The sequence below is a fragment of the Ananas comosus genome, linkage group 16 (genome assembly GCF_001540865.1).
Source record: "Ananas comosus cultivar F153 linkage group 16, ASM154086v1, whole genome shotgun sequence".
Classification (NCBI taxonomy): domain Eukaryota; kingdom Viridiplantae; phylum Streptophyta; class Magnoliopsida; order Poales; family Bromeliaceae; genus Ananas; species Ananas comosus.
In genome coordinates, this window is record NC_033636.1 from 3,664,833 (window position 1) to 3,692,484 (window position 27,652).

General features: G+C 34.7%; 3 protein-coding genes and 1 long non-coding RNA gene across 9 annotated transcripts; 2 read left to right on the forward strand and 2 right to left on the reverse strand.

Moving 5' to 3' along the window:
• Positions 994 to 4,343, forward strand: LOC109722319 (thioredoxin H2-2-like). Its single transcript, XM_020250339.1, has 3 exons — positions 994 to 1,235; positions 1,393 to 1,515; positions 4,009 to 4,343. The coding sequence occupies exons 1-3, from the start codon at positions 1,104 to 1,106 to the stop codon at positions 4,138 to 4,140; spliced, it is 387 nt and encodes a 128-aa protein (XP_020105928.1). The 5' UTR covers positions 994 to 1,103; the 3' UTR covers positions 4,141 to 4,343.
• LOC109721896 lies at positions 4,788 to 6,364 on the forward strand. The gene is made up of 2 exons (XR_002219313.1): positions 4,788 to 6,012; positions 6,087 to 6,364. It is a non-coding gene; the product is annotated as an uncharacterized LOC109721896 (long non-coding RNA).
• Positions 11,347 to 14,156, reverse strand: LOC109722608 (thioredoxin H2-2-like). The gene is made up of 3 exons (XM_020250703.1): positions 13,840 to 14,156; positions 12,098 to 12,220; positions 11,347 to 11,884 (listed from the first exon to the last, which is right to left on the reverse strand). Exons 1-3 carry the CDS (start codon positions 14,017 to 14,019, stop codon positions 11,741 to 11,743), a joined length of 447 nt encoding a protein of 148 aa, XP_020106292.1. The 5' UTR covers positions 14,020 to 14,156; the 3' UTR covers positions 11,347 to 11,740.
• On the reverse strand, positions 15,407 to 25,963 carry LOC109721953. Of its 6 annotated transcripts, none has more exons than XM_020249783.1 (3): positions 25,779 to 25,963; positions 23,856 to 23,948; positions 15,407 to 15,951 (listed from the first exon to the last, which is right to left on the reverse strand). In XM_020249783.1, exons 1-3 carry the CDS (start codon positions 25,924 to 25,926, stop codon positions 15,866 to 15,868), a joined length of 327 nt encoding a protein of 108 aa, XP_020105372.1. In that variant the 5' UTR covers positions 25,927 to 25,963; the 3' UTR covers positions 15,407 to 15,865. The 6 variants fall into 6 exon arrangements, 1 of the variants encoding a protein (XP_020105372.1); XR_002219332.1 differs by lacking the exon at positions 25,779 to 25,963 and adding an exon at positions 24,448 to 24,729 and having other exon boundaries at positions 15,470 to 15,951; positions 23,856 to 23,941; XR_002219331.1 differs by lacking the exon at positions 25,779 to 25,963 and adding an exon at positions 24,448 to 24,729 and having other exon boundaries at positions 15,470 to 15,951.

Genomic DNA, 27,652 nt, shown 5'->3' on the forward strand with positions numbered 1-27,652 from the left:
TAAAAGGTCCTCCAGTTTGTTATCGTTAAGGTACTGTCTATTTTATAAGTAAAAGGTCCTCTGGTTTGTTACCGTTAAAGTACTGTTTATTTTACAAGTAAAATGATCTTTCTGCTATCATAAAAATGTTTCTCTAAAAATCTCAACGTTAATTGAAGCTGGGTTAAAAGATCAATTCAACTTCATTAACTAACGAGGGTTAAGTATTTAACTTATGGTTAACTAAATTTTTCTAACATATTCTAATACGGTAAAGGTATATTTAAAAATATCAGGACTTTTGCATGAACAATATAAAATGATTAAAGGGAAAACTTTAAATACTGCCCCTGTGGTTTCGCAGTTTCTCACTCTAATACCCTGTGGTTTAAAGTGTATCAGGTTAGTACACTGTGGTTACACACTTTCTCAGTTTAATACTCTGTAGTTTCAAGTGTATCAAGTTAGTATCCTGTGGTTTCACACTTTCTCAGTTTAGTACTCCGTAGTTTTAAGTGTATTAAGTTAGACCCTGTGGTTTCACACTTTCTCTGTTTAGTACCCTGTAGTTTCAAGTGTATCAAGTTAATACATGTGGTTTCACACTTTTTCAATTTAGTACCCTATAGTTTCAAGTGTATTAAATACTGTAGTTTCGCACTTTCTCACTTTAGTACCTTGCGGTTTAACATTTCGTTAAATTATATACCCCGAAATGAATAATAAAAAGAAAAAATTGAAACTATAGGGTACTAAGTTGATACAAAAATAAAACTACAGAATACTAAATTGATATATTTGAAACCACAGGGTACTAAAGTCAGAAAGTGTGAAACCACGGGATACTAATTTAATACACTTTAAACCATATATAATACTAAAGTAAGAAAGTATGAAACCACGAAGATATTTAAAATTTTTACAAAAATTAAATTTTATAAGAATATATTTATAATTTATTATATTTGCAGGAGCTGAATGAAATTCTTTTCTTCATTATAAATTCGAAACACAAACGATAAAATTAATCAGCTTTGTGTCGGAACGTGCTCATCTTCTCCTCTCGCTCTATCAGAGAACAACACCCCCCCCAAAAAAAAAAATCCAAACCCAAGAAAAAGAAAATGGGCGGGCTCTTCTCCTCCCCCGCCGCATCCGGCGCCGCCGACGACGGGGCCCCCTCCGCCGTCGTCGCGATCCACTCCGCCGCCCAATGGGACGAGCACTGGGAGTCCCACAAGAACTCCAACAAGCTCGTACGATCCCCTCACCCCCATCTAGGGTTTCTTCTTCTTTCTTTTCCCTTTTTTCCAAATCGATTTCATCGATCGATGGTGGTGGATTCACCATCTAATTGTTGTTGTTGTTGTTGTTGTTGTTGATGATGATTATGATGATGATGATGGTGCAAAGATGGTGATCGATTTCTCGGCTTCGTGGTGCGGGCCGTGCCGGTTCATCGAGCCGGCCTTCAAGGCCCTCGCCGCCAAATTCACCAACGCCACCTTCGTCAAGATCGACGTCGACGAGCTCTCGGTAATGTCGCCCCTCTTCCCCCCATCTCTCCATCAGTTTTCCGCTTCTAAATTAGGGTTAGGGTTAGGGTTAGGGTTTTGTTCATCCGGGGTCGGTCGGTTAGCGAGCATTGCCGAAAATTGGTACTCAAATTATGAGACACGTGACACCTTGGTACTCAAATTTTAACTTTTTGTTACAATTAAGTCTAACAATTGAATTTAATTGACTGAATGGTGATGTGTCATTGATGTGAAAATGATATGGTATCTTGATTATTATTGTGTCGTCGGTCACAATGGGCTACATTATTTTCACATTAGCAACACATCAATATTTATCATTTAGCGAACGAAATTGGGCCGTGGGATTTGATTGTAACAATTCAGAAAGTTTTAGTTAAAAACTGCACCAAATTAGAGTTTGAGAGCTAAGTATCATGTGCCTCATCGTTTGAGGACAAAAAATGTAAATTAGCCAGAAAATTGACGATAATTCACGATCAAAATGCAATTTACCTTCTGGATATATTATGTTTTGCAAATAATGCAGGGAAATGGGGGGAAAAATATTTCATCTTTCTAAATACTAGAATTACATTTAAGAAGGTCGATGTAGATAGAGATGGCAATTTTCCCTGCTAATTTAGATCCTTGTACGAATCTGCCCTGAGAAAGGTGGGATGGGAAGAATTTTGTCCCCACGAGAATGGGGCGAAATTCTCCCGGCTTGCAAGGACGACGGGAAAAATACTTCCTACCCCGCGAAATCCCCAATCCCTATGAAATAGTATTATATATTATTATATAATTCTTTATATATATATATATATATATATATATATATATATATATATATATATATAGTCCGGCTACTATACTCTTATGAGTACAATCGCCCTCGCATTCATAAGTCGTTTTCGACGACAGAGCTTCCGAATCGACGATCCATACCGTTAAACGTTATCTAGAGCATTTAAAACTTCTAAAAATCAAATTTTATAATTTTTTAACATTATTTACCTTACGATCAAAAGGTCACAAAATTTAATGGCCGGTATGGGATACTTGTTAGTTTAATGGTGTAAAAGAATCAGAATCGGTTGAATTTTTGATAGAAAATTTTATTCACTATCTAGATAAAGATCAAGAACTCTGATCTTAAATTGAAGGGTCCGATCATCCATTTTTAGGACGTCGTTCGATTTCGACCGTTCATTTTATACCCACTTGATGGAGACTTTATTAAATAATTTCGAAAAATTACGAAATTTTTTCTAGAAGTTTCAAATACTCTAGATCATATTTAACGGAGTGGATCGTCGATTCAAAAGTTCCATCATCGAAAACAACTTATGAGTATGAAGGATCAAGGACTCTATACTCATAAGAGTATAGTAGCCCTACTCTCTCTCTCTCTCTCTCTCTCTCTCTCTCTCTCTCTCTCTCTCTATATATATATATATATATATATATATATATATATATATATATATATATATATAATGCTCACTATGATGTGCCATACTTAATAATTTGACAATGAATAAATGGTAAAGTTTATAAAATTTAAATTAATTTTAATTAAAATTTTAAACGAAAAATTAATTTAGTATATTTTTTAAAAATCTGTGGGGTTTCGTGGGGATGGTGATCTCTGCAGGGATGGGAACGGGAATGGGGATGGAGAACTTTTCCCTGTTGGCGGGGACAGAGATGCTAAAAACCCGCGGGGACGGGGAAGGGCCCTCCATCCCTGTCTGGCCCCATTGCCATCCCTAGGTTATAGACGGATTTTGCCTAATGGTTGGTCGGGTGTAAAATGCAATTTTTGTTAGTATTGATTTTTCTGAACGCAATTATTGTATCATTTAGAACGGTAATATGCTTTTTTCTTACTGGGGGGTTATGTACAATATGCGGCGTATTGAGAGGTATATTTTATTTTACCAACAGTTCAATTAAGAGATATGTACATATCCCACTAAAAATTATTAAGGCTATAATACTTTGTTTGCAATTAATGTTGTTTTTCTTTATATATATTATATATAAATAAAAAGTCAATGTAATTGGATTTGTTAGCAGATTGACTTTCCTAGTCATTGTTGACTACTTGCTATATAAGTTGGCCAGATGTAGAGGCCAGAATGTAACTTGTTTATGAACTGAAAGGAGTGGGGAAAAAAGTTAGTACTCATTTTTTTTTTGGTTCTTGTTGCCAAAATAACTCGGTAACAAATGTATAGATAGCAAGCAATCCACCATCCAACCCTACACTCAATTGCATATACTGGGGTTTAAAACAATAAAGTGTAGCAAATAATTCATTTGATAATGAATAACATATAAATTTCTTGAAACACTCGATTAGTCGACTCAGTTACCCATAGTTTTCTATTATTTTTTTCTACCAATATTTATATATTAGTAAATACTTCAGAGAAATATGCATTCCATTAAAGATTCATGAACTACTCATTATCTTTTTTTTTTGAGTTACTATGGTTGGCAGGAAGTGTCGCGGAAGTGGAAGGTGGAGGCAATGCCGACCTTCGTGCTTATCAAAGGTGGCCAGGAGGTGAGCAGGGTGGTCGGTGCCAAGAAGGACGAGCTCGAGAGGAAGATCCAAATGTTCATCGCCTGAGATCAAAGAGTTTGCTGCTCTTATCTTAATAATAAGTTCAATGATACTTGCTTTTGTGAGCTTCCGCTCCGCATGCTGTGTCTACATAATTGCTATATTTGAAATGGGTGTATGTTCCTATATATTGCTATATTTGAAATGGGTGTAAGATAGCTTTTGTTTTGGAGATGAATGAGAGTGATTCGGATTTGGTTATGGGGTTCCAAGTATTTCTTTGTGGAATTATGCAGTAAATCATTTTAGGGGCAATTGCTTGTATACCTCTGAAAAGTTTCTGACTTTTCGATTTACCCCTCTTAGAAGGTTAATATTGAAAATATCATTTTCTACGTTCCAACCTATTTCTAATATACCCCTAGAGTTAAAATCTGTTAATTAACTCTATTATTTCTATAAAATTACTATTTTGTCCTTTTAAATATGCCCTTCCACCATCACTGACTTTTTTATTTGCCCTTAAAATAAGCGGCACAAAAAGTATTTTGACTTTTGGTCTTTTTCAATATACCCCTCTACCATCACCAATATTTTTTATTTGCCTTTAAGTTAAGGAAAAAATTGGCATTTTAATTTTTTTTAACTGTAGTAGATGTTTAACTCACGTTTAATCCAAGTTAACTTAACAGGAAATAACTGCGGGGGTATTTTGTAATAACGGTGGAACATATGAGAGGTATTTTAGAAAGAAAAAAAAAAGTAGGGGTAAATCCGATATTTTCAAACATACGAGGGGTATATAGGCAATTATCCTATCATTTTAATACTCTATTTGGTGCCAAATCAAAATAGAATTGAAATGGTTGCAAGTGAATGAATTGAAAATTTGGGGTTGAAATAGCTGTTTGGAGTAAAATGTGTTTCAGTGGTGTTCCTGCTGTTCATTTCCAGTTGCATTAATTCTTAGTTATGTGTAAACTCCATGACAATTAGAAAGGGCATTTTTAGATAGACAAGTTTTTCTTTATGATAAGTCGGATCTTAAATCGTCTGATTTGTTTGCAGTTATTATCAAAATCCACCCAAATCAGTGCTTACCATTATGGACGAATCAACTTCGGAACAAAGGAATTGAGAAAAAGTGGATTGAAATCCCATTTAAATGAGTGAGTTCTCTCTTGCCAAAGAGTGTGGGGGTACATGTTTTGTTGGTTTTTAGAGAGATCACTTGTTTTCCTTGTCCATTAAAGTTGAATCTTAGGACATTAATGCAATTAGGGTTACAGATACCAGTTGTGCTGGGATACCTATTCCCTTGCATGAAGCGGGATTTGAAACCGAGTCACGCAGCTCAGGGGAAGGGTAAAGCCTAAAATGCCCCTTTCCTTTGCCCTCTCAGTCTCCTCTTTCCCTCGGCCATCATTGATGCAAACGAACTCGAGCGAGTGATAGCCATGGATCAAGTTTGGTGACAGTAGAAATATTAGTTTGGCGGTAGACTTATCTTCCGGTGTAGGCTACATTTTAGATTATTCTGTGAAAGACAACTTTGGGCTTCTCTCTACTCTTTGTTTATGTTTTGTTCATCTTCTTTAGCGAGAAGTGACAGCGGCGTGTGAAGAACGGCCAAGAGGAGGAGCATACAACCCTTTTTTTTCTCGCCTAATTGCGACGACTACGTACTATGGGCAGCCTTGAGTTGAGGGCAAGATCACTTTTCTCTTTTTCCTTTCCTTCTTTAACGAGCAGATGGCGTGCGAAGGGCAACTACGAGCAGGAGAGAATGCCTCCTCCTTCTTCATCTATCTCCTCCGACGAATGATGAAAGGTGTCGTGCGAGGAGGAGAGTGTCATATCCTGGGCCCCGACAGGAGGTGACGGCAGTATGCATGTGAACTGTGATCGCAAGATAGTAGTTCACAGTAAAGCCGCGCGGTAAGATAAGAAGTCTTTTGCTGTCGCGAGAATTTGTGCAACCCTAAGTAACAATTCATACATCGTCTCACCAGAAATTGTTCAACACTGAGCAAAGTTCACGCATCAGCTGCGAACTGTTGGAAGTGCAATTTGAATGATTTGAATTTTGTACAAACGAGATAAAGAAGAAATAGGACAATGTGGGGCTAGAGTTTCTGCACTCGGTATGAAAATTCGTGCGACTTCGCTGGTTCGTTCAACCCAACATGAAAGGAAAAGCGAGAGTAATTTTTTTTTTTTTTTTATAGAAATAGTAGCAAGTTCATTGTTTCATTCATTAGGCAAAATGAATTTGGCAATCAAGATGGAAGCAACAAGGGTCTCCGAAAGAAAAAAGAACAGGAAAACAAAAATAAAATAAAAAAGAAAGAAGAAAAGAAAAAAAAACGAAATAGATAAGTGACAGATAATTCTAGAATTAGCAGAATTCTTTCCGCGCGATCAGCAGTAGTCTGACACGTTGAACCGACTGAGAGGGGACAACGGATTTCGCTTTAGAGATTATATTGTTTCTCTTAGTCCATATAGCCCACCAAATAGTTGACAGTAAGGTTAAACTTTTTAATTTCTTTACAGCATCTTTGAAGCTAATTGTCCTTCTCTATAGACATTGGGCCTCCTCTGAGGGTTCTTCTAGTACTTTTGATCCTTCTGGACAAAGAAGTATCGTACGAACATACAGTTACAAAATTGGTAGTCGCAGCTTTCCATGTCGTGATAGGATCGAGAGGTTGGTTGTCACCCTTCAAACCAAGAAATGAAAACAGTGGAATACGATTGGATACTCGACAAAACCATGTCTGCATCTATATTTTTGGTAGGACGCAAATTCGAATGCCACTAAAAAGAATTTGGATTCGCATTCGGATATGAATTGGATTTGTATTCGCATGTTATTTGAAAAATAATATATACAAATATGTATATATAAATATAAATAAGAATTAGCACGAACAAGACATAATGCAACTATAATACAACTAAAGTTTCATACTCGTGTTGAAACTCCATAAGTCTAAATTTTTTCAATAAAATCTAATATTTAGTAAATATAAATAAATTTCACATATAACTTATAATAAAATAAATAAGAATAGGATAGAAACAACCTTATTCCTCTTAATATGTATTAACATCCTCCTTTATCTTCTAAAGGTGAAAACGGTCAAGTACGATCTTATTATTGATGAAATTATATCCATATCTATTTTTTTTCAAATGCAAATTCGGATAAGAATAACCGGCCGTCCCTAACGCAGGTGGTAAAGGGTTTAATAGTTTTTTTTTTGAGAAAAAGATAGCACGCTATCCGCTTCATTCATTCAAGCTATGAACTTAGCTACATGGGTGAGGCAACAAGGCCTCTAAAAAGATGAAAAGCAGGGTGAAGACAAAAAAAAAAAAAAAAAATCAGTGTCTCTCCACAGGACGAAGTTTCACCCATAGGGACGTCAGCTATTTAACCTTATAGCAAATACGGATTGGATAAGTCTGATTTCTTTTAAAGATCATACCATTTCTGGTCTCCCAAATTACCCACCAGCAGGTTATTAGTCCAGATAAATCATCGCTCATGGACTGAGACCCCATCTTTCTGCTCCATCTGTTCCAAACCATATGTACATCTTCGCCCAAATTTCCTGCTTGAACATCCTCCAATGACATCAAAGGGCTTAATAGTTGATTCACATTTCCAGCTAAGTTTATTTTTTTAAAAAATAAACGAAGTGGGTAGCTATCTTTCTTTCAAAAAAAAAAATCGGATAAAAAAATATATTGGATGCTAAATTTGATATTTATATTGACATCTTATAAGTTATAACCACCTGGGAGACATTGCGGTACACGAGATGTGCCACTATACGTACTGCAATGTATCTTTATATTTCCATTTTGTCTCTATATTATTCCCTTCTCGCCCTTTTCTTTAGTTAACATATCTAATTAATTATTATAATCTACTCCGCTATAGAATCTAATCTAGAATCTAATCCAGAATCTAATCTAACATAACATATATGTAAAATTATCTTATCTAATTTAGAACTACAAAGCTAATTTAATCTAATCTAGAATCATCTGTTAGTATGAATATATAAAATAATTTTGATTTAGTATGAAATATATCAGAATATATCTACTTAGGTTCGAATTCTAGATTACGTAAATTAATCGAACCCAGTTTAAAGAACCTAATCTAAAATTAATCTAATCTAATCTAGTCTAATGTAACAAAACAATGTAATCTAGAATTACTTAGCATATCCCATTCTAATCTAGAATTTCTAAATAAACGTAAATATAAAATAATTTTTGATTTAGTTTTTTTTTCTAATTTTAATTTGTAATTTTTGAGAATCCAAAATAAAATTTGAAAAATCTAAGAAATTAATATCTACATTCACCTGATATTAAAAATAATAAGAGAAATGATTCGGTACTTTTTTTTAAAAAAAATAAAAAAGATCTTAACCGTTGATTAATAGAGGGTAAAAATGTAACTTTAATACTAAGTAGGTAAAAAAAATTATTTTATTCAAGGTTAGTTTGGTAATTAAATAATACAATATTTAAAGAAACTTTTAATTGAGGTCCTAAATTTATGCATTAATTAGCACTAATTTAGGAAATTAATTGATTAACCAAATTTATGCAATTATTAGGCATTAATTTAGGAATCTACTTTAAATGTTTTAGTGTTTCTCAAATTATGCATTAATTTAAATTATAGAAATTTTAGAAATAGTTTTATTTCTAAATACGATGAATTTAAATTTTAAAAATTAAATACTTAAAATTTAAAAGTGAAATTTAAATTAGAGGAATTTCATATTACTATTTAAAAACTAAATTTCTACCAAGATTTAAAATACAGTTTATTCGCACCAGTTTAAAACGTAATGCATAAAAAACTTAGAGAGTAAGATTTCTACAACTAGATTTCTCTAGAGGAATTTTATATTACTATTTAAATTTTAAATTCAATGATTTAAAAACTAGATTGAACCGATTGATTTGACTGATCAGACTTTGACCTATTCTATCAAGAATCTGATTTTAACCTATTGAACCGAATAACATTAAGAACAATTTGGAACCGGTAAAGATAATAAATATTTTAAACAGAATGATAATTTAACTGTTAGAGCTAATAAATATTTTAAATATAATTTTAAACATATAAATTAAAAAGATTAGAATTATTGGTGAGAAAAAAAATAGTTAGGAATTTGAATTCGAATCTGACTAACAATCACAAAACTTATTTCCGAACTCGACGGATTTCAAAAATCCATATCCAAATTCAAAACTGACCAATTTTTCGAAACCCAAAACCAAACATAAACCAGAAGACTAGAATTCAAACAATTATTTCTGTTTACCGTATTTCAAAATATTTATATGAAACTTAAATTTTTAAAATATAAATTTGAATATAATATTAAATTTTAAATTTAAAAGTGAAATTTAAATTAGAGAAATTTCTTATTACTATTTAAAGTTTAAATTCAATGATCATATTGTCAAATCATTTGAAAATTTTCTTATATGAAATGCCAAATTATGAAAGGAAAGATAGAGAGAGAAAAAGGAAACAAAGAAAAAATAAAAATTTTGAAAATATAATAGATGTAAAATGGCTAAATTGCCCATATATTAAAAGACAAAAATATCCTTTTTTGAGGTACCTGGTAACCGGTACCTCTCCCAAAGTGACCTACTATTGCAGGTCACAATTTTAAAAAAACTAAATCTGAGCCGTTGAATACGCGTGAATGAACGGTAACAAAAAAAAAAGAGTATAGAAGCATTACTCTAAAAGTATATAGTCCTTCAATAAATTTCATGGAAATATCTTATACTTTTCTTCAAATATATGTAGCCTACTATTGTATTAACTAGTATTTAGTTGACTATTGCCATGATGATCAGAAAAACAAATAATAAAGTCAAGGATTATAATTACTATCTAACAAATCTCAAACTTTATTATAAAATCTTATTAGAACGCAAAAAATAAAAATAAATTTGTACTAAAGTGTGTGCTTGAGTATGCCAATCGAAGGCCTGCTGTGCGCATCGACGTGCTATTGTGCTATATATCGGTACGATACTGTATCCGTGCGTATTGTGTCAGCTTAGAACCAGCACGCCACTGTATACCAGTGCATTAAATGCTTGCTCAAACCCCCACTAGTTAAAAAAGAGGGTTAAGCCCTAGCTTCTTAGCTCTATTTAGTATTAGCTGTGAGTAGGGTTTGTAATTTAGTTCGTTATTCGAGAACTAGCTGGTGTTCAGCTCGATATGAGCTCGAGATTGATCGTTCGTTTAATAAACAAGCCAAACACGATCTAAAATTTTCAGCTCAAAATCTAAACAAGTTGAACACGAGTTAGGGTCAACTCGCTCGTATTCAGTTCAATATCGATCGAATATATATATTATAATTTTTTACTATTTGGATTTTATGCCAACTCAAATATAAAAAGACCAATATTTTCTGAATTTTATCTATTAGATTAAGATTCTAATTTTCTAATTATCTTTCAACCTTTCACTCGGTAGTAGGGCTCACAACCTAACTTGTTGTTCATCAACCAGTCCATGTTTGTCTCGTTGATAAATAATTAAGTTGAATACAAGCTAAAATTTTCAACTCGATATTTTAACAAGCTCGCTCGAGTTTGGCTCGTTTAATAAATAAGTAAAAATGAGCAGTCCCAGCTCGTTCATATTTAGCTTGTTGATAGCCCTAACTGTGAGGTGGGGTCCTACGATAAGGGGACTACGGGTTACTTCAAATAGAGAAAGGCAAAAAGAAAAAAAAAGAAAAAGAAAAATCAAAGCCTTATCTTTAAGTTTTGGTTATGCAGAAGAAGAATCTGACCAACTTGGCAACAAAACAAGAAAAGAAATTAAAAAAAAAAAAAAAAACTGATCTCTCATGTTCCAAAGCCCTTTTTGATCTTTTCCCTTTTATCTTTGTTTCAATTGCATGCTATTGTTTGGATTTTAACTATTCATTCAAAAATTCATGCTACATAGCCATTAAGCCCTTTTAAGCAATCCTTTTAAAAATAATTAAGACCGAATGGCGATCACTGAATTATTTTTTTTAACAAAAAAAACACTTAAGGGACTAAATTGAGATCAAATTAAACTTTCAGGACTAGAATATTTTGATGGAATCTCTAACAAGTGAATTTGAAATCTTCGTCAAAATTGAAGAAATAAATTTGAAATTAATCCTATTTGTATATAGCCAAAGCATGCAGGATAAAATGGGCAACTTTACATACTCAAACCGTGCAATAGTTATTATATATTTATTTATGAGTATACATTTATTATGACATCACAAATTATTATTATTGACGAGCCCCACACACACAAGATAGAGACAGAGTAACATATGATTCTTTACGACATAATTATTATTATATTTGTGGTGAGCAAATTCTCTGGCCTCAAGAGCAGAAATTTTCTGCGCACCAGATTTTACCAATCTACAAGAAAGACGGAACGTTGGATCTCAACTGCAGATGGCGGATCGGAGGATTGCCGTCGGCAATAGAGATCGGTCCGAACTTCTAGCAGATGTGCCAAATTAACCAGTAAATGCGAAGAAAATTTCTGCACCGTGCGGCTGCAGAGAATTCGAACACCAATAAGACTAGTAATCTCTTAGTTCTTTGTAGCCTGCAGGGCCTGAGTGATCTTCCTGTCAAGTTCATTCTTCTTGGCGCCGACAACCCTGCTTACCTCCTGCCCCCCTTTGACTAGGATGAAGGTCGGCATCGCCCTCACCTTCCACTTCGTCGCCACGTCCTGCCAACAAATTAACCCTAGATCAATAAACCACTCCTAACCGTAACCCTAACCCTAACTTCAAGAATTGTCACGTCAATCAGCACGGTCTGACTATAAATACCCATGGAGACCGTGCTGATGTAGAATGACAACTCCTTACCTAGCCCTAGCCCTAGCCCTAACCCTAACCCTAACCCTGGAAACTAGTTTGGCAAAGAAAGCAATGCTTACTTCCATCTTGTCGACGTCGATCTTGTAGAACTTCACGCTCGCGAACTTGCCCGCCAGTTCCTTGACTGCAGGCTCGATAAAGCGGCACGGCCCGCACCACTGTGCCGTGAAATCGAGCACAGCCTGGCAACATACATACATAACCAATCATATGAATTGAAATGAATCCACTAGTGAATTTGTAACACAAATTGCACGCTTTTAAGTTAACACACTCCTCAGTTACACTAGCTAAAAATTCAATCATAGAATTAGTTTTAAAATGAAAATCGAAAGCACTAAAATTGATTTACAAACAAAAAAGACGCGCGCACAGAAAGTTATAATTTGTGGATCGAGATATATTAAGTATTGTCCTTTCTTGAAAATTCCGAATAGTTGGTTGGTTTTAATACAAGTTGATGCATAGAAAGCCGATTTTTAAAATTTGTGAAACTTTATGAGTGTGTATTTTAAATATGCTCGATCATATTTAATAGTTTAAATCTTAATTTCAGATTTTCAAAATACACTTGCCTAATTTACAGTAACATCATTAGATCGTCATCTACCATCTTGGGTCGGGAGGGCGCCGTAAGACGCTTAACATGAATATGTTAAACGAAAATAAAAGGAAAAAGGGAAATGTTCAATTTGCATATTTTTATTTCATGGCTCGGTGATTCAAAATGTAGCACTTAACTATTTATGATTTTATTTTTATTTGGTTGTAAAGAACTACTGATTAAATAAAATGATAAAGTGATATATTTTTTTTCAAACTAGATGGTTGTATATTCTATATTTAAGGTGGAAATTTTTACAGTGAAATAAAAATAAAATTACTGGATGATTGAGCACAGTTTTTTTGAACCGAACCACAGCGCCACACTGTCTTTATTTCTTTTATTTAAAATTCTCTCTTAAGTTTCTTCCTCTTTTTCGAATCGAATAAGCTCCTCGACCTAAATTTTGTTAAATATTTACTAGCTTAAATTTTTATTAGAAAATAACGATTGTTTCCTAGGGTATCGAAGTAGGAGTTCATGAGTTCTAATCACGTAAAACTCCTAGCATTATTAATATCCTTCCATTTAATTCAAATTCACATCGTGGGCTTTGCAAAAAGTCTCAAACCCAAGCTAAGGGATAGTATTAAATATAAAAAAATTTAAATACCGTTTTCTACAACCTTAACCTTTTAGAGAATAACACCAATTGTTGGTACGGAAGTGGCAAAGAATTTGATGGTTGTTACCTGAGGTCCTAAACTAAGTTTATTTCGAACGAAGCGAGTAGCATATTACCTTTCTCTCACTTTGATCTCTCTCTCTCTAAAAAAAAAAAACCTTTTATAGAGAATAATTATTGATTCATATAATTTAACATGTTTTACAGTAGAATCTTATAGGATTAATTTCATACAAGTTCCTATACAAACATAATGAATGACAAATATATTTCTACAAAAGTTCTAATGCTTTCAAATATGTTCCTCTGATTTATTATCGTTAGAGAACCATTAGATAACTGTTTATATTTTCAATTTTACCATCACAAATATGTCACTCCAACAGGCATAACAGTATAGTACTATACGAGGGATAAAATTATCAAAAACTAACCAAAGTTAAGTATTTAATCTATATTTAATTAAAATTTTCTAACAGATTCTAACGGCACGGCAGGAATATATTTGAAAACATAATGACTTTTGCAGGAACAATATATAAAAGTTGAACTTTATAGTGATGTATAATTACCAGCACAGTGGTGTTGCTCTTCAGAGATTTCCAGATGTCTTTCCAGGCGTCGGTGCTGGGGACGTCGAAGATGTTTGATTCCTCCCTGGCGCTGCCGTCGCTGGCTCTGGCGCCGATGCTGGCGTCGCCGCCCATGATATTAAATTGTACGAGGACTTCGTCGTCACCTGGCGCCGCCATTCCTTTTATTTATTTATTTTTTTTTTTTTCTAGGATGCTGTTAGGGCTCTGCGTTCTGGAGCTGCTACAAGCGACCGCACGACGAGGGTGAGAACTTTTTGGCTACACACATATGCTGCTGCTGCTGCTGCTGCTGCTGCGTGCCTTATTTATAGAAGAGAAACTCTAATTAATTAACCAAGAGGGAGGGGTGTGTGGTGGCACTGTAGCTTTTTCCTTACGCTTGTTTCTGTGCACTTTGACCGACGCAGAAAATTTTAGGATAAACTTCAAATATCATTTACGTGATTTTCTATTTTTTTATTTTAATATTTTGTGATTTAAAGTGTATTAAGTTAGTGTTCTGTGGTTTTATTTTTATCTTTACGTCGGCTTTTTTGTTATTTTTTTATTAAATTATATACAAAAAACTTCAGATACTTCAGCTAGATTCATCGAATATTTATTTTAGTATCCTTTAATTTTAACCTTGTCACTAATTTAACAAAAAAAATTAGTGGAGATGATAATAAAAAGAAAAAAATAAAATCATAGAGCACTAAATTGATATACTTTAAACCAAAGGGTAGTAAAGTGAGAAAATATGAAACCAAATAGCACTAAATTTTTTTTCTATTTAATTTAAGTCAATTCAAATATCGTTCTCTACTGACTAAAGTTTTTTAAAAAGTAATAATTAGTTCGTATTATTTAATATTTTTACTGAACACGGCAACATCACGTCAATTCTTATCTTCAGCGCCGCGGAAGAAAAGAAAAAAGTAGCCGGCCACCGAAACAAAGCTTAGATAAATTTAAAAATTCCCTCTCACCAATTCAGCAAAGAATATATTCCTCTTTGTTTTGTTTACTTTTTTTGATAGTGAGAAAAGAATATATTTTTAAGAGGACCAGAGAATGATGTAGAAGTGGAGAGATCGAAGAAATGTATTACCAACACACAAATAAAAAAAAAAAAAAAAGCAACCCCATGAGGCTTCTGATGTGTCAAATTTGACAATTTGATTCACAATTGTCAAGTAGGATACATTCCTTTCCCGTGGAGTTGTCCAGTTGTTGCCGAATTAATTAGACAGAGCTTGATTGATTTGACTCAGTTAAAAAAACGCTATTGTTAAATATTGAATACTAGTGTAGTTAACCCGCGCGATGCGCCAGGCATATATTATTATAGCAAAAATCTTTTCTTTGTCATGACTCAAAAATAGATAATGATAAAAAATTCTAAAGATTGTCTCATAAGTTTTCCGCAAAACGAAAGAGTAGTACATCCTAACATTGCACAAATTTCTAAATAAAAAAGATATAAAGCAACTCAATCAACTTACATACAATAAGCAAAAAAAAAGAAGAAGCAATCAGAAAATTGAAGTACTTGAAGCTAAAATTAAACGAAAGCAACTATATTCAACAATTTTAAACAACAAAAAAATTTGACATACATAAAAACTTTCAAATATCAAATAAAATGAAATTACATAAGATTTGGAAGTAAAAAGTCACACCATAATAATAAGAGTAGCAATTATTTCAAGTACAAAGTATAGTATACAATTTTTATTTTCCCCCTAGTCAGAGGAGATGGGAAAGGCGGCGGTGGGGACGGCGATGGCATGCGCGGTGGCTGAGGTGGTGGTGCGGCACTGAATGCAGAGTAAGGGGTGGTGGGTGAGGGCAGTGGCAATAGTGAGGGAGCTCAAGGAGCAGTGCGCCACACCGATTGGAAAGTTACAACAGTTCGCGGATGCCATGACTACGGAGATGCATTCGGAGCTCACCTCCAAGGGCAGGAGCAAGCTCAAGATGCATATCAACTTTGTCGGCAACCTCCCTTATTAACTGCAATTTAGTTTTTGAAACATACCTTCTCCCAGTTAGATAGAGTAGCACTAAATAGAAGCGTCTGAATTTTGTTGGTATTTCCAACCTCGCCTATAACACAATTCATTAATGACGAATTAGTGAATCAAAAAGATTTGGATACATTATTAGTTTTAACCAATATTTAAATGATGATACGAAAAACTAAAGTCCTAACATTTAAATATAGACCCAAATTATAAATTTAACACTAACCATTCAAAAAAAAGAAAAAAAAAGAAAAGAATGAAAAAGTAGAACCTAAAACTAAACCAAACTAATTAAAAACTTTCAGCATCTAAATGATGAATTTAAGGGTAGTATCTCAATTATTTTACTAACAACTATCTCACCGAAAAATTTAAAACCTCTATAGACAATTCATCAAGTATCTAATGTGCAAATCATGTAATTCTCAAATATGCAAGTTATTTAAAAAATTGCAAAGACTCTACAGAAAAGCTGCACAAATTTTTGGTGAAAGATCTTCTTTACTTAAACAAAAGTAATCGATGGATGTGAGGACGGAAAAGGGCCTCATGCAACAACATGATGCTATTAAACATTCTTTAAATGAGAAAAAAAATTATACTGAAATCAAAAAGCTAAAGCATTAAATACAATCTAGAGATACGAACATAATCTAAAACCATTCAACTAATTCAATCTAATTTACTAAACTAACTAAAATTATTGAGGGGTTCATTTCAAAATTGATATTGAGGGGTTCAACTAATTCAATTATTTTCAATCTAATTCACTAAACTAACTAAAAGTTATTGAAGGGTTCAGTTCAAATTGCCTTTGACCGAGGGGGTCCCAGTGAGCATTCCTTATAATCAAAGAGTGCACAAAGAAGCAAAAGATACGAACATAATCTCAAATCTTAAAATTGAAAAAAAAAACCTAATTGACAAAAAGGGCGAACATAAATCCAAATTAAATGACCAAATAAAATCCTAATTATGAAGCACCTCCACCTTGTAATCGTTGCCGAACTCGACGCGGAATGCATCGCAGAGGAAAAAAAGATAGAGCAAAGTGTAGAAAGAAAGCATAAAAAAAAAAAATTTAAAAAGAACCCATTAAATATAGGCTTTGAACATGACCACCTAACTTCCATTCTTCTGTATTAACAACCCTTGACATCTGCTTGGTTTGATTTGAGTTGTTAGTTGAATTGGAGATTTCAGAGATATTAGCATCTCCATTATCTATCGGCCGATAACCATTAATTGAACATCCAAATTTGTCAATTGAAGCAGAGGGGCACCGTCACTAATTCAACTAAGAGGAGACAACTCAAATCAAAGTATGCTTTAGTTGAGCCATGTTAGCTACAAAAGTATAGAAAATTCACGATTAAGATGATCTAGAATTAAATGGGTAACCTCTTTTTTTTTAACTGAAAGAAAATATGCACTAAATAACAACATACCTCTATACAACTTTTTCATCTGAACTATTGCTTCTTCACTATGTGTTTGAGATAAAAAAAAAATTTCAAATTTCAAATTGAAGACATAAAAGGCAAAAAAATAAAGTGTGATTTGATTGCTATTTTTCTTAGAAAGCTAGGTATCAATAAGAAATGAGATAAGAAAAATATTGTTGTCTTATCTTCTAAGATTTTTGAATTATTTCCTAAAGTGAATAGGTCCTAATATCATTATAAATTGGACCATAGAATTAAAAAAAAAGAGAGAACTCTCTTTTGAAAAAAAAAAAAAGAAAAAAGAAAAAAGAGGAGAGAGAACCACGAGAGGAGGGGGTCCCCACCCCTCCCTCTCTCTGATTCGTACAGAGAGAGAGGGGTTGGAGCCCCTCCCTCTCACAGCAAAAAAAAAAGGAAAGAAAAAGAAAAGAAAGCAAATAATAATAATAATAATAATAAAGAGAGCCGTCTCACAGCAAAAAAAAAAGGAAAGAAAAAGAAAAGAAAGCAAATAATAATAATAATAATAATAAAGAGAGCCGTCTCACAGCAAAAAAAAAAGGAAAGAAAAAGAAAAGAAAGCAAATAATAATAATAATAATAATAAAGAGAGCGACGGCGATGATGGCGATGGCGGCGACGACAACGGCGAACGACGGCTCACGCGTTGTGCCAACTTCGACAACGACAACCGCGATGACAACAAGAGATGTGCATGCATATGAAAAGCGTAAGTGCGATTTTTGTTGGTTTGATCAACCCAACCATCTTCGTGATAGATTTCGAACCGATCAAATCTAATATTAAATCGTCGCTTCCGCTGTACGTATGCATTGCTAATCTCTAAACCATGCGGCCAACTTCATGATAGGCTCGACATGATCGAACAAATACTGGATATTTTATTATCTAAACCGTGCGGCCATCTTCGCGATAGGCTCGACATGGTCGAAATTGTTAATCGAACATCGAATATTTTGCTACGAAAATCGAGCAGCCATCTTCGTGATAGGCTCGACACGATTAAACTTTGCGCATTTGAACAAAATATGACAAAAAAATAATAACAATAAAAATGATAATAAAAAAATGGATGAGAACTATTTTGATTCGTCAGCTTTGTTCGATTACGTTGTACTAGTATAACCATCGCCATTGTTGTAACAAGCTCGACGTGACCAACTTCGAGATGAATAAACAAAAAAAAAAGAGAAGAAACAGCCAAAAAAAAAAAAAAAGGAACAAAAGGAAAAGAGAAAAGAAAAGAGAAGAAAAAAAAAACGACAAATGCAAAAAAAAAAAAGAAGAAAAGAGAGTTGGTTTTCTCTCTAGCAGTCAAAAAAAAAAGAAAAGAAGAATATAAAAAAAAAAGGGGAGTGGTCTCGCAGCCAACAAAAAAAAAAAAAAAAAAAAAAGCGTGAGAGAAAGAAAAGAAAAGAAAGGAAGAACAAAAAAAAATAAAGAAAAGAAAAGAAATAAAAAAAAATACAAGAAATAAAAGAGTTCTTAAGTGAATAGATTTGGGCTATTTGAAAATGGTCCAATTCATCACTTACTCATAAGTCGGTTTAACTCAAATCGAACTAAGGTTTAAAAACTTTGAACCAAACAATAAACCAGTTCGACCTGAACGGAATTACAAGTTGGTTCAATTCAAACTAAACCAGATGAGGATCAAGTAGACCGAACCACGAGTTAGTTTAAATTGAACTGGATTACAGAAGGGTTCCAAGTCAAGCCGAACCAAAACTCATGCTGGGTCCAACTCAAATAAAAGCACAGGAGGTTCGAGCCAAGCCAAGTTGAACCAACTACAAGTCGGTTCAACCCAAACCGAATCTTAAAGGACCCGACTTGAACTGAAACGGGTCCGATCCGAATCAAACCACAAGGGATTCGACTTAAACCGAAGTGGATCCGATCCAAGCTGAACCGAACCGGATCCCGCCTGAACCAAATCATAATGGATTCAACTTAAACCGAAGTGGATCCGATCCAAGATGAACCGAACCGGATCCGGTCTGAACCAAGCTGCAAAGGATTCAACTTGATCCGAAGTGGATCCGACTTGAACCGAACCAGGAAGGAGTCAACTTGAACCGAAGTCGATCCAATCCGAATCGAACCAGGAAGCATTCGACTCGAACTTAAGTAGAGCCGATTCAAACCAAACCATAAAGCATTCAACTTGAACCGAAATGGATCCGATCCGAACTGAACCGAACCGGATCCGGTCTGAACCAAGCTGCAAAGGATTCAACTTGATCCGAAGTGGATCCGAACCGGACCAGACCTGGTCTAAACCGAACCACAAAGGAACCGAACCAAATGGATTCAACTTGATCCGACTTGAACCAAACCAGGAAGGAGTCAACTTGAACTGAAGTGGACCCAATCCGAACCGAAACCATAAAGCATTCAACTTAAACCGAAATGGATCTGATCTGAACCGAACTAGGAAGGGTTCGACTCGAACCGAAGCGGATCAGATCAGAACTGAACCAAATGGATTCAACTTAATCCGAAGTGGATCCGATCTGAACCAAACCGGAAAGGATTCGACTCGAACCAAAGTGGGTCCGATTTGAACCGAACCTTAAAGGATTTGACTCGAACTGAAGTGGATCCGATCCGAATCAAACCACAAGGGATTTGACTTAAACCGAAGTGGATCCGATCCGAACTGAATCGAACCGGATCCGGTCTGAACCAAATCATAATGGATTCGACTCAAACCGAAGCGGATTCGATCTAAACTGAACCGAACTGGATCCGAACTGAACCAAATCTGGTCCAAACTGAACAAGATTCAACTTAAACCAAAGTGAATCCGATCTGAACTAAATCGAACCGGATCCGAACCGAAACAGATCTGGTCTGAACTGAACAAGATTCAACTTAAACCGAAGCGGATCCGATCCAAGCTGAACCGAACTGTATCCCGTTTGAACCAAATCATAATGGGTTCGACTTGAACTTGACTCGAAGCGGATCCGATCCGAACTGAACCGAACCGGATCCAGTCTGAACCAAGCTATAAAGGATTCAACTCGATCCGAAGTGGATCCGATCCGAACCGAACCAAATGGATTCAATTTGATCCGAAGTGGATCCGATCTGAACCGAACCGAATAAGATTCGACTTGAACTAAAGTGGATCCGAACCGGACCAGACCTGGTCTAAACCGAACCACAAAGGAACCGAACAAAATGGATTCAACTTGATCCGACTTGAACCGAACCAGGAAGGAGTCAACTTGAACTGAACTGGATCCGATCCGAACCGAACCAAGAAGCATTCGACTCGAACCAAAGTGGAGCCGATTCGAACCAAACTATAAAGCATTCAACTTGAACCGAAATGGATCCGATCCGAACCGAACCAGGAAGGATTCGACTCGAACCAAAGCGGATCTAATCCGAACCGAACCAAATGGATTCAACTTGATCCGAAGTGGATTCGATTCGAACCAAACTATAAAGGATTCGATTGGAACTGAAGTGGATCCAACCCGAACTGAACCATAAAGGATTCGACTTGAACCAAAGTGGATCCGATTCGAGTCAAGCCATAAAGGATTCGACTTGAACCAAAGTGGATCAAATCTGAACCGAACCATAAAGGATTCAACTTGAACCGAAATGGATTCAATTCAAACCGAACCATAAAGGATTCGACTTGAACCAAAATGGATCCGATCCGAGTCAAGCCATAAAGAATTCGACTTGAACCAAAGTGGATCAAATCTGAACCAAACCATAAAGGATTTAACTGAACCACAAAGGATTCGACACGAACCGAAGTGGGTCTGATCCGAACTCAACCGTAAAGAATCCAACTCAAACCAAGTCTTGATGGGTCCCGAACCAAAGCATAACGGTTCGGCCCAAACCAACTTTGGAGGGGTCCCGAACCAAAGCATAACGGTTCAGCCCAAACCAAATCCAAAGCGACCAAACAAACTTAAGGTCGCTCAACTCAACCAAGTCTTGATGGGTCTCGAACCAAAGTATAACGGTTCATCCCAAATCAAATACAAGAGATTTAAGCCAACCCAAAACCAAAGTCCACAAATAAATCCCAAAATTCAAAGTCTACAAATAAATCCCAAAACCCAAAGTCCACAAATAAAGTCCATACATCAAATCCATGAACCATATCCAAGTTCATGAACCAAATCCATACACCAAACCCATGAACCATATCCAAGTTCATGAACCAAATCCATACACCAAACCCATGAACCATATCCAAGTTCATGAACCAAATCCATATACTAAATCCATGAACCATATCCAAGTTCATAAACCAAATCCATACACCAAATCTATGAACCACATCCAAGTTCATGAACTAAATTCATACACCAAATCTATGAACCATATCTAAGTTCATGAACCGAGTCCATACACCAAATTCATGAACCATATCCAAATTCATGAACCAAATCTCATGAGCCAATACTCAAATCTCATGAGTCAATACCCAAATCTCATCGTGAACCTTTTTTTTTACTCTGGCACATATACCTAGAGTAAAAATTAAATATCGACTACCCCTAATACATATACTTAGGGCTAAGTCAATCGCCTTAGCACATATAACTAAGGCGAAACATCTCCAAATCGACAGAGTTCTAAGTCATATACTTAGAATTCAGTCAAATGATATCAAGTTTATTCGAACTCTAACATATATACTTAGAGTTCATCCGACTAACCCTAACACATATACTTAGAGTCTAGTCAGCCTTTTACTCTAGCACATATACCTAAAGTGGAAGTCAAACTATGGTCGACTAACCCTAACATATATACTTAGGGTCTAGTCAGCCTTTTGCTCTAGCATATATACCTAGAGTGGAAGTCAAACCATGGTCCACTAACCCTAACCCATATACTTAGGGTCTAGTCAGTCTTTTGCTCTAGCATATATACCTAGAGTGGAAGTCAAGCCATGCTCGACTAACCCTAACCCATATACTTAGGGTCTAGTCAGTCTTTTGCTCTAGCACATATACCTAGAGTGGAAGTCAAGCCATGCTCGACTAACCCTAACCCATATACTTAGGGTCTAGTCAGTCTTTTGCTCTAGCACATATACCTAGAGTGGAAGTCAAGCCATGCTCGACTAACCCTAACCCATATACTTAGGGTCTAGTCAGTCTTTTGCTCTAGCACATATACCTAGAGTGGAAGTCAAGCCATGCTCGACTAACCCTAACCCATATACTTAGGGTCTAGTCAGTCTTTTGCTCTAGCACATATACCTAGAGTGGAAGTCAAGCCATGCTCGACTAACCCTAACCCATATACTTAGGGTCTAGTCAGTCTTTTGCTCTAGCACATATACCTAGAGTGGAAGTCAAGCCATGCTCGACTAACCCTAACCCATATACTTAGGGTCTAGTCAGTCTTTTGCTCTAGCACATATACCTAGAGTGGAAGTCAAGCCATGCTCGACTAACCCTAACACATATACTTAGGGTCTAGTTAGTCTTTTGCTCTAGTACATATACCTAAAGTGAAATCCTTACCCGATCGAGCTCTAATACATATACTTAGAGTTCAAATCTGACTACCCCTAATATATATACTTAGGGCTTAGTCAGATCTTCATTCTAGCACATATAACTAGAATGAAACTCGGTTAATCCTGATATATATACTCAAGAATTAGCCACTCTCTACTTTCGGGTAATTCGACCAACCTCAACACATATACTTGAGGTCTGGTCACATCTCCATCTTGGAACATATAACCAAGGTGGACATAATCGGACTCTAAGACATATACTTAGAATCAATTAGACTCTAATACATAGAGTCTAAGATCGACTAGGTCTTAACACATATACTTAGGATCGAGTCAATCTCAAATCCAACTGAATCCTAATACATATACTTAGAATTCAATAAATCAAAACTTCTTCGCTAGATTGGATATTTAGTCTAATAAAATTCATGTACAGTGGGGGAATGCCCCTGCTTAAGCCATGTAAACGGCAAATCATATCAATAAAATTTTATTTGCCTGTTTTGTCTCTTTTATTATCAGCATTTATATTTGGTCTCTTAATCAAGGATTCCTTAACACAGAAAGTGTGGGGTAATTAATAACAGATTCTTGAGTCTGTTGGAAGCCATGAACCTATAATCTTGATTTCAAAATAAAATATAAACAAATTTTATTCTACCATGAATGACCACTCGCCCTAGAAACACCCTACGGCGGGGCCGGTTCGTTCGCGGCAGACACTATGCAATAGACTTGCCCAGTCTGGATACCCAACCTCAACTCAGGAGAAAATTAATCTGAATATTCATTTAATTCAAATGGAATCCGCATAATCAATTTATATTTTAGTTGAAAGTCACTAAAGAGTCCTTCTAACACTAAAAATTAGATTTTTCAGTGAAAAAAATAAAATTTTTGAGAATCAGTTTTTGTCCTCTATCCTATTTATTATTGATAGATTCACATCAAGTCAGAATTAAACACTAAATAAAAGTCAAAATTTGTAAAACGCAAGGTATTTACCAAGATCACGTGCTTTCCTTGATATTGATCTTGAGGGCGCCTGAGATAGCGATCTCTCCACTGGACTCAATTCCCATGCTGTAGGACTGGACGCTGAAGAATCCAAATTAATTGTGTTGATAGCACAGACAATGCAGCACTGGATAAATGTTGGAGTGCTCGGATTTGGGTATAGGTCAGGTACACCTCATTCACATTGCATAATAGATTATGATTTTCAATAAGAAGTAATACTCCTACATTCACTAAAAAGCAGCAAATACAAATCTGCTTATGCTACCAAACCTGTGTGGATACCCAGATGGGAAGAACTTATTCACGAAATATTAAACTATTTTTGACAAATTGGTTTGGAATCATATAAAATTTTCACCTACAACAGAATATAGAAGCTCCAATGAGATCCATCATAAAGGGAAAAACTTAGTTGAAAACTTATCTAGACAAAGAATGAAAAGAGAGACAATCCTTAAAATGAGATATAACTTGGTTCACCAAAACAAACAGGAGCAGAAATGTTTTTTACCCGCTAATCTCGAAGTATAAGTTGATTAGTTTCATATGCAGCCACATGTATTTTGCTTATACTTACTGAGCCAGCTGAGGTAGTATCATAACAAACAAAAGCACAAAAAGAATTCAAGAGGCTTGGTTCCTTGCTACACGACGCGGAGAAGAGGGGAGAGGAGACGTTCCTTGCTATACGAAAAAAAGGGAAAGGATAGAGAGGCGGATCGGTTCAGAACTCAAGAGGCTTGGTTCAGAAAAGAGAACAGAGAGGCGGTTCGGTTCAAAAATTAAGAGACACGGTTTGGTTCAGAAAAGAGAAGGATTAGGTGAGGATGAAGAAAAATTTGCCACGTGGCAAAAATTAACGAGGATTCATATAGTTTTATAGATATAGTAAAACATTCATATTAATTAATTTTCTCATAGTTTAAGGTTTCAGAGTAGTCAGTTGCTGCATTGGAATCAGAGTTAAAGATATTGATTTGAAATGTTGCCAAGCTCTTATTAGTATTTGTTTTAAATATAATTTAAAAATTTTATTTTGGCCTATGAGTTTTTTTGTATGTCTCAGAATCAAAAGGAGTACATTGTCTTGAAGTTTGTGCATCACCTATTACATATGAATTTAATTTGACATTAAAAAATCATAAATTCTAGTAGTCTTTTGGTTTTCATATCCAAGTCACTTGCTTAAGTGATAAAGAGATCGGTGTCATTCTCTAATTATATGGACGTGCGCACGGCATAAGCACGGGCCATGCGTGATCTCGACTTTTCAGTTCAGTCCAATTATGCTAAAATCTTATCTTTTATTTTTTTCACTGTTGTTTTGTCTTATCTGATATCCACACGCCGCATCTAATCTGTTTATCTCTATAATATTTTGACATCATTTCTTGCATGTGATTTTTCAAAACTTTTTTTGATACTTTCGAATCAAAATATTTTAAAAAACATAGTTCTACTAAAAAAATAGACTTATTTCTAACAGCTTTTCGTTTCACACACTCCAAATCTCACACGCCGTAGATGAAGCTTTCGGTGTGTCCATTTGAAAACTTGATGCGCACTTATCAAGCGGAATACGTATCCTTCCTATATAGCTAGCTGTCGACATTTCAAAAGTGGTTTTTTCTTTATACTTTCGAATAAAAATATTTAGTAATAGTTTTAGGTTACAAAATCGCTTTATTTATATGATATTGGAGCAGGAGACGTTGAACTCCTAGTTTCTTGAAATCCAATTCTCGGAGGTAACAATTTGAAGGGTTTCATGCGCGAAGAATCTTGAAACTTTTGACAGGCTACGAGGGATTCAGTTCGAAGAGAAGGCTCCCAGAAATTTCAAAGATAAGAGTAAAGTAGCACTAACGTTATATGAAAAAGGATGAAACTACGTAAACGGAATGTTACCAGAGAATAAAGACGAAACTTCGAGGCCTCGGATAAATGTGGTCGAAGATAAGGGTATCAGCCGACCATGCGATCTTGGCTCCTCCTGTCCTTGTAAGTTGTAAATGCCCTGCAACTTCCACTCGCACCTTTGCGAAAAGTCATTCATGCTTTATGTTTTCTTATTGTACACTAACTTGGAAGAGATTAAGACCTTGTGGTGCATGATGCATCTACTAGGTTTCTTATGAAGATGGCCATCTAATCATATTCAAATCAGAATTTGCCACAAAATAGGTCTGTTTGATATAATATGTTTTCCAAATTTCATCTATTTAAATTTAATTGAATCTAATTAGATTTTGATGAATAGTCTATCTAACCATCCTTAGCGCAAGTGGCAAAGGGCTTCATGGTTGGTACCTGAGATCCTAAGTTCGAATCAGAATTAATTGATGTTTCCAGCTGCTAAGTTTATTTCTAAATCCCACCTTGACCATCTCAATGTGTAATATTTGGATGAAGAATATTTGCCAGCAGTTCTATATATACCATACAGAAAAGTATCAGAGACAAAAATGCCAAGAAAGAATCAAGAAAGACTGAAAGAGAGAAGAAAAGTAAAACACACAATATTTACGTGATTCGGCCACTGGCCTACATCTACAGGGGAAGACTTAGCGGATATTTTTATTATAATCAAAGTCGTGTACAAAATATGTCTCTCTTGCAAAAGCCTAGTCCAAAAAGATACATGCATCCATAATTCTTCTCATCTATCGTACCAAATCAATGGAGTAAAAGGTATATTTATAATAGTGGCTAAATTCTAATACGATGAGTCATACAAATCTAGTAAGACTAGGAATATCTTAATTAGATTAGGTATAATCTAAATTTAACTTAATGAAATAATCAAAATATAATAGGCTTAGAAAACTTAACGGTTTTATAATTTGAGACATATCTAACAAGATCTTTTAATTGCAAGGTGTCAAAAAATTATGAAACTCGTGTCTAAAATGTTTAAATGTTTTAAATTATGTTTAACGTTATAGATAACGGATTCGGAAGCTCTATTGGTGAAAATAATTTATGAGTACAAATACAATCATACTTATAATAAAATAATAGTTGGACACTCTCTCTCTCTNGTTATAGATAACGGATTCGGAAGCTCTATTGGTGAAAATAATTTATGAGTACAAATACAATCATACTTATAATAAAATAATAGTTGGACACTCTCTCTCTCTCTCTCTCCATATATATTTGAGAATATGAAAATTGTTATCGAAACAGTAGTGAGTAATAATATTTGATAGATGAAACCGCGCGATCATACTATTGGTCACTAAATATAATTAAAGTGAGTTATATATTTGATTGGTGAAATTGTCGAATACTATCATAAATTGAAAAAAAAACTGTTATAGAAATTGTAGCCAAATTTACTGAATTTGCTAAACTATAATTAGAATTTAAATGTAGTTATTTAAAAGTGACAAATTTTAGCGGATAATCAGTTTGTTGCTAATACATTGTCTTTAGCAACGAAATTACACTACAAGAAAGTTAAAATTTAGTGGGATTTATAAATATTACTAAATAAGTAAAAAATGTAACTAAATCTTTTAGCAACACTTAACTTTTAGTGTTGCCAATGCCTGTGTTGTTGAATCTTTTAGCAACATATGGAAAAAGTGTTGCTGATGCTCAAGAATTAGCAACAGTTAACAAATGTTGCTAAATAAAAATTTTAAATGGGCAACAATTAAATGGTGGTGCTTATTGTTTAATTAATTCTTGTATTAATTTAGCTATTATTTTTTAAATTAAATAAAAATATTTCATTAATTATAATTTTTGATATTAATTAAATTAAAATATTATTA

Coding starts and splice junctions, on each gene's coding strand:
- LOC109721953 (XM_020249783.1), bottom strand. CDS start 25,926: ATGAATGACTTTTCGCAAAGGTGCGAGTGGAAGTTGCAGGGCATTTAC. Junction 23,949..25,778: donor AGTTTCGTCTTTATTCTCTG/GTAACATTCCGT, acceptor TGGATTCTTCAG/CGTCCAGTCCTACAGCATGG. Junction 15,952..23,855: donor AAGGAAAGCACGTGATCTTG/GTAAATACCTTG, acceptor ATTGTGTTATAG/GCGAGGTTGGAAATACCAAC.
- LOC109722608 (XM_020250703.1), bottom strand. CDS start 14,019: ATGGCGGCGCCAGGTGACGACGAAGTCCTCGTACAATTTAATATCATG. Junction 12,221..13,839: donor AGAGCAACACCACTGTGCTG/GTAATTATACAT, acceptor GTATGTTGCCAG/GCTGTGCTCGATTTCACGGC. Junction 11,885..12,097: donor TCGACGTCGACAAGATGGAA/GTAAGCATTGCT, acceptor ATTTGTTGGCAG/GACGTGGCGACGAAGTGGAA.
- LOC109722319 (XM_020250339.1), top strand. CDS start 1,104: ATGGGCGGGCTCTTCTCCTCCCCCGCCGCATCCGGCGCCGCCGACGAC. Junction 1,236..1,392: donor ACAAGAACTCCAACAAGCTC/GTACGATCCCCT, acceptor GATGGTGCAAAG/ATGGTGATCGATTTCTCGGC. Junction 1,516..4,008: donor TCGACGTCGACGAGCTCTCG/GTAATGTCGCCC, acceptor TATGGTTGGCAG/GAAGTGTCGCGGAAGTGGAA.